The following is a 6,000-nucleotide window of genomic DNA, read 5'->3' on the forward strand; positions in this document are numbered from 1 at the left end:
AGAAAATTAGATGGAAAACTGTACAACAGCACATTTTCAAATCTGCAAAAACTTTGCTGAGTAAAGACACAATTTGAAGCTTTATAAAGATCTCCATATAGAAATATATTTGCATCAGAATTACATATGTAGGAATTTGATCACACAGATATAAACACTAACTTTGTAAACTACAGTACGATTGTAGCCTGGAGATTGCTGTTGGTGCTACTGCTAATGCCTGCACTATTTCAGGAGTGGTGTTGAGTGCCTATTTTACCTGGCTAAAAGATGCGCTAAAAGATTATTCTTGGCAGGAAGTGTCTGATAGGCATCATATTATTGAGTTGATTCAGTGATCTTACTGAATTTGTTAATGTTGCTGGGTGTTTGGTATGATAATTTATGGCTGGTGCAGCATTAGCTGTTGCAGACAACTCTGGTTTAGTCAGAATTGATGAGAGTTGAACAGAAACCCTTTTGACAGTATTGGAGATCATGGGAATTGGATTCAGCGCATCACTTGCACTGCACTTGGCTGAGGAGGACCAGGCGGAGCAGGAGAGGGCAGCCCGTGATGTAAGATGGCACAGAAGGCGGACAGTCAGATCCCGTCGATACCCAACGCATCGGGTGTATCGTCCCAGACAAAGCTACCTGGGAATGACTGAGGAACAGTGCCTTCAGAGACTCAAGCTTAGTCGGGAGGCTGTGACAGAATTGTGCCATCTATTGAATGGAGACCTGCAAACACAATCTACTATCAGTACAGCACTGCCAGTGGCTGTGAAAGTCACGACAGCCCTGAACTTCTATGCTTTAGGGTCATTTCAGGCAAGCACTGGTAATATATGCAGTGTCAGCCAGTTTGCTGTGCACAGATCCATCACAGAGGTGACAGATGCCTTATTCTGCCGGGCTGACAACTTCATTTCTTTTCCAATAGATCAACAGCATCAGCAGCAAAGGGCAACACATTTCTACAGATTTGCTGGCTTTCCAAGAGTACAGGGCGTCATTGGCTGCATGCGGGTTGCCATTCGGGCACCCGTTCATGATGCAATGGCCTATATGAATCACAAGGGCTTTTACTCTATCAATGTGCAGTTGGTTTGTGACCACCAGCACAGAATTATGCAGGTCAATGCCCACTTTCCAGGAAGCTCACAGAGTGCCTTGATTTTAAGGCAATCCTCAGTGCCAGCATTATTTGAAGGAGAAAGAAACCTGGAAGGTTGGCTGTTGGGTGACAAAGACTATCCTCTCCAACCATGGCTAATGACACCTTTGAGACACCCACGAACAGAAGCAGAGCATAGATACAATGAGGCACATTCAAAAACCTTGATTACTGTTGGACATACAATCGGGATTCTGAAGCAGCGCTTTCAATGCCTAGACCGTTCAAGGGGCGCCTTACAGTATAGTCCCCACAAGGTCTCAAGAATGATCATTGCCTGTTGTATCCTGCACAACTTTGCACTCCAAAGAGGTCTCACCATGGAGGGAGAGCAGAATGAAGAATCTATGGCAGAGCAAGAGGCTGAGAGTGATGACGAAGAACCAGTTGAAGAACCAACAATCCACCAAGGACGACTGGTGCGCCAGGCACTAATACTTGATGCCTTTGAATAAGTACAGTAGTTGTTCCCTTTAAATGCCATCATTCGATTTTGATTTTTCCTGCTTACTCATACCATCACCTACGCTTGTGTTCCCTCTTATCTATTATTTATTCCACCTTCTGTAGTTTTGCTGTATCCTGAGCACCGAAACATCAATATTTTGCATAAAATGCAATTCAGATGAGGTGTTTCAATCTCAATTGTTCAATTTCCGTTGAATCCCAAATAGGTGTGCTGGTCTTTTTCCCTCACTGTTGGTACAGTGTGAAACATCAGACTACTACTGCTCTTCAGCAATCCTTAATGCAAGGAGTAAGTGTCCTGTCTGCCTGCTGGGCTTCATCCACAGCTTGCTCAAATTCCAATGACCCAAGACCCACATATATTGCGGATCGAGAGAATTCTGGTTCTGAATCAGCTGTCTAAGGTAGAAAATCATGAATGAACTATAGATGGATTGAACTTGATGGACAAATCTAAATCAGATTATCATATATGCATTGTTATTTCTGCTGTGTACAAATTGCCTGCCATGGTTTCTATATTACAACAATAACTGCAGTTCAGAGGTGAAAGACATGCTTGTTTGGTGAATTGGACATTCTGAATTCTCCCTCTGTGTACCCAAACAGGCGCTGGAGTGTGGGGACTGGGGGATTTTCACAGTAACTTCATTGCTGTGTTAATGTAGGCCTACTTGTGACACTAATAAAGATTACTTCATTGGTTGTAAAGTGCTATGGAACATCTGAAGTTATGAAAGGTGCTATATAAATACAAGCCCTTCTTCCTTCTTCAACTTTGCATCATCTTCATAAGTCGCCATATGAACAGCCTTTTGGGATTCTTCCTGTATACAAAGGTTCACAAGTGCTTAGTATATAAATTTCCTCATTCATTTCAGAATGATGTATTTTTTAAATGTTACTCTCTGGTTATGATATTTTAGCACTGTAGGAGGTAACTTTTTCACACTGTTTTTCATGAAGAATCAAATAAAGATCAGTGGTGTGAAATTGGGAATCAGTGATGTCCATTGCTTGGCCACTGGAGATGCCGTTTCTTGACTGAAATGGCATCTATGGTGAACATGTACACTTTGGGGTGAGCCTCACTGGATGCTGTATGGTGAGGATTTTTATGTATGTACCGTGAATGGCTACTGCAAGTATGCAGCACAGGCAGATGATAATGCCAATCAACTTACAACATGTGTTCAGCAGCAGGAAAAGCCCACTCCCACCCCTCACCTTGCCCCGACACTATTTAAAGGGATCATCAACTGCTTACAGATTAGTTGCTGGTTGATTTATTTTGGCTGCTGTTCAGACTCCATAAGTGTTTGGTGCTTTGTACAGTTGTTTCAAGTTACTAAAGTCGACATGGAGTTCTGTGTCAGATGTTGAAGGAAATTTTGTTGACTTCAAGGCTTCTGCTCAAAGCAATGGTAGCTATTCCCTTTGAAATACAGCATTACTTGAAGAATGAACAGAGGCCACGCACAGCAGGACAACTACTGTAAGAGGGAGGAAGAGGATGGGAAGATGAACACTATGCAGGGGACCATATTTGCCCTGGGTGTTCAGGAAGCAAATTATCCTACCTGAAACTCATGAGGAATAACGTATGCAGTGTTTGCTCTTCAGTAAGGATATCCTCACTGAAATATGCCACCTGCGACACCATAACTGCAAATCCAGATTCGGGTAAGGATTGCATTGCCACTGGTGTGAATGCCCAATAAACATTGATGCAACTAGTTGTTTCCAGGCTGGAGCTGGAGATACTTGCAGCATATTACAGTTATCTGTCCCCATTGCACAGGGAACGTCATTAATACTCTGCTTCACTAGGATTGCAAGCTTCTCTAAGGTGTTACACGTTGCTTTGCAGGCACCTGCATGCCATCTGGGCAGCACGGTAGCACAATCGTAGCACGGTTGCTTCACAGCTCCAGGGTCCCAGGTTCAATTCCTGGCTTGGGTCACTGTCTGTATGAAGTCTGCACTTTCTCCCCGTGTCTGCGAGGGTTTCCTCCGGGTGCTCCGGTTTCCTCCCACAGTCCAAAGATGTGCAGGTTAGGTGGAGTGGCCATGCTAAATTGCCCTTAGTGTCCAAAATCAGTTGGGTGGGGTTGCTGGGTTATGGGGATAGGGTCGAGACATGGGCTTAAGTAGGATGCTCTTCCCAAGGGCCAGTGCAGACTCGATGGGGCGAAATGGCCTCCTTCTGCACTGTAAATTCTATGATTCTATGATCTCTGCTCTGCCCTATAATGAAACAAATAATTCCACTTCCTCAACATTAACTGATGTGTGACCAAAGGCAGAGAATCATGCAGATCAGTGCCTGGTATCCTGGCAAGAGGCATTGTGCCTTCATTCTGCAGCAGTCCAATGTACCAGCTGCATTTAAACCACCACAGGAAAGCAAAGTGCGGTTACTGAAAACAAGAGCTACCTGTTGATGATGTGGCTGATGACTCCAATGCACAACTCTCACACAAACGCACTGTATGGATATTGGATATAATGAACGCCATGCTGCCACATAAAATGTAGTTCCTCGGACCATTGGCAGAGTGAAACAATGCCCAGAGTTTCTGAGGAGCAGCCACCATAATTGGATTTCCACTCTGCTCAAATTTACCCCCCATCAACATGGCTCCACTTTTCTTGCCAAGTCTTCTGAACTTAGTTTTACCAGAAATGGAAGGCACAGCATCCCCCCGAGACCCTGTAAATTCAGGGGAAAGGCACGACACTCCCATCTATACATCACTAGCTGCCATAGGGCAGTTCAGTTTAAATGTCCAGTGTGAATGTTAGTGAATGGCTAAATAGGTGGGTGGATGAATGAGCAAATGAGGAGGGTGGAAGGGTGTATACATGGCTGAGGTTCATTAGATACCTGGGATGGGGGGATATCATATGAGGAAATGTTGGACTGGCTGGGCCTATATCTATTGGAATTTAGAAGAAACATATAAAATACTTGGCAGTGTGGAAATTGATAGAATATGTCACCCCTTGTGAGAGAGGAGGGACTAGAACTAGGGGACACAGTTTAATAGTAAAATGGAGATGAGGAGAAACATTTTCTCTCAGAGGGTCATAAATCTTTAGAACTAACTCTCTTCCCAGGAGCAGTGGGGGCATGCTCATTGATATTTTTAAGGCCAAGGTAGGTCGATTCCTCACTATCAAAAGATATCAGGATAGATGGGAATGTGGAGTTGAGGCCAATCAGATCAGCCATAATCTTATTGAATGGTGGAACATTTGTATGCTCATATATTTGTAAGTGGATAAGTTAGGATGGTGAAGTGGTAGGTGGGTGAGGTAGTTGGTGGGCGAGGTGGTAAGTGGGCATGGTAGTAGGTGGGAAAGTTAAGTAGGTCGGTGAGTGGGTAGGTGGGTGAATGATTGAGTGGGTCAGTGAGTCGGGGTGGTTGGTCAGGAGCGGCAGTCAGGTCATGGGTGTAGTCAGGTTGTCAGGGGTTAGCATATTGGGAGGGGTGATCAGGTGGTGGAGGTACGCAGATCGGTTCAGGATTTGACAGGTGGTCAGGGAGGTAGTGTGTCAGGAGGGATGGTCAGGTCAGGGGTATCCAGGGGGTCGGGGGTAATCGGAGGGTAGGAGTGCAGTCAGGATGTCCGGGGTATAGTTGGGTAGTCGATAGGAGAGTCGGGTGGAGGGTCAGTAAGAGTGATTGGGACACTCAGGAGTTAGACTAGGATTCTTTTTCTCTTTAATATTTCCTGAGTAACTATCCAGGTAAGTTTAATAAGGACACGGGGAGTCCACACCGAGTAAAATGAACAACTTTGATTTATTTATGACAATGGTATATACACTATCCGGTAGATCCCTACTCTCTCAGCAGTGGAGCTCATACTCCGCGAGAACCACGGAGAAGATAATCATTCCCGCCCCTTAAGTCCTGTGATGGATATCACAGTAAGTAAATCGGAATTATGACAAGTCTCCGCCTTTAGCTGCGTGAGACATTTGCAGAGGGTCCCAGGGAGGGGAGGAATTACCCATTGGAAGTTGAAACATGCCGGGCAATTCCTCAGAGGTCAGCACGGCAGGACTTCCGTACATTTCTGACAAGTATCTTGGGTCGTACATCCAGTTTCCGACAATATAGGGAACAGAAGATTTGGTCCAATTTGGTCCACTTTCTCAAAGGCAATTAAGGGTGGGCAATAAATTCTGGCCTAGCCGTTGAAGTCCACATCCCTTGAATGAATATAAAAAAGAAAATAGTTCTGCTGCCTGGGCTGCTCTGGAGAAGCACTTGAGGTAATTCGCAGAGTGAGTGTTAATATTCATAATTGTCAGCTGCATGCTCCACAATTTCATCTTCATGAAGGGACAACCATTGCCAACA

General features: G+C 44.7%; 1 protein-coding gene across 1 annotated transcript; it reads left to right on the plus strand.

Annotated features, from left to right (window-relative positions):
* The first annotated feature begins 477 nt into the window (after window positions 1–477).
* LOC119963630 (putative nuclease HARBI1) lies at window positions 478–1,614 on the plus strand. Its single transcript, XM_038792960.1, has one exon. The coding sequence runs from the start codon at window positions 478–480 to the stop codon at window positions 1,612–1,614; it is 1,137 nt and encodes a 378-aa protein (XP_038648888.1).
* The last annotated feature ends 4,386 nt before the right edge of the window (window positions 1,615–6,000 follow it).

Source organism: Scyliorhinus canicula, chromosome 3 (genome assembly GCF_902713615.1).
Source record: "Scyliorhinus canicula chromosome 3, sScyCan1.1, whole genome shotgun sequence".
NCBI lineage: Eukaryota > Metazoa > Chordata > Chondrichthyes > Carcharhiniformes > Scyliorhinidae > Scyliorhinus > Scyliorhinus canicula.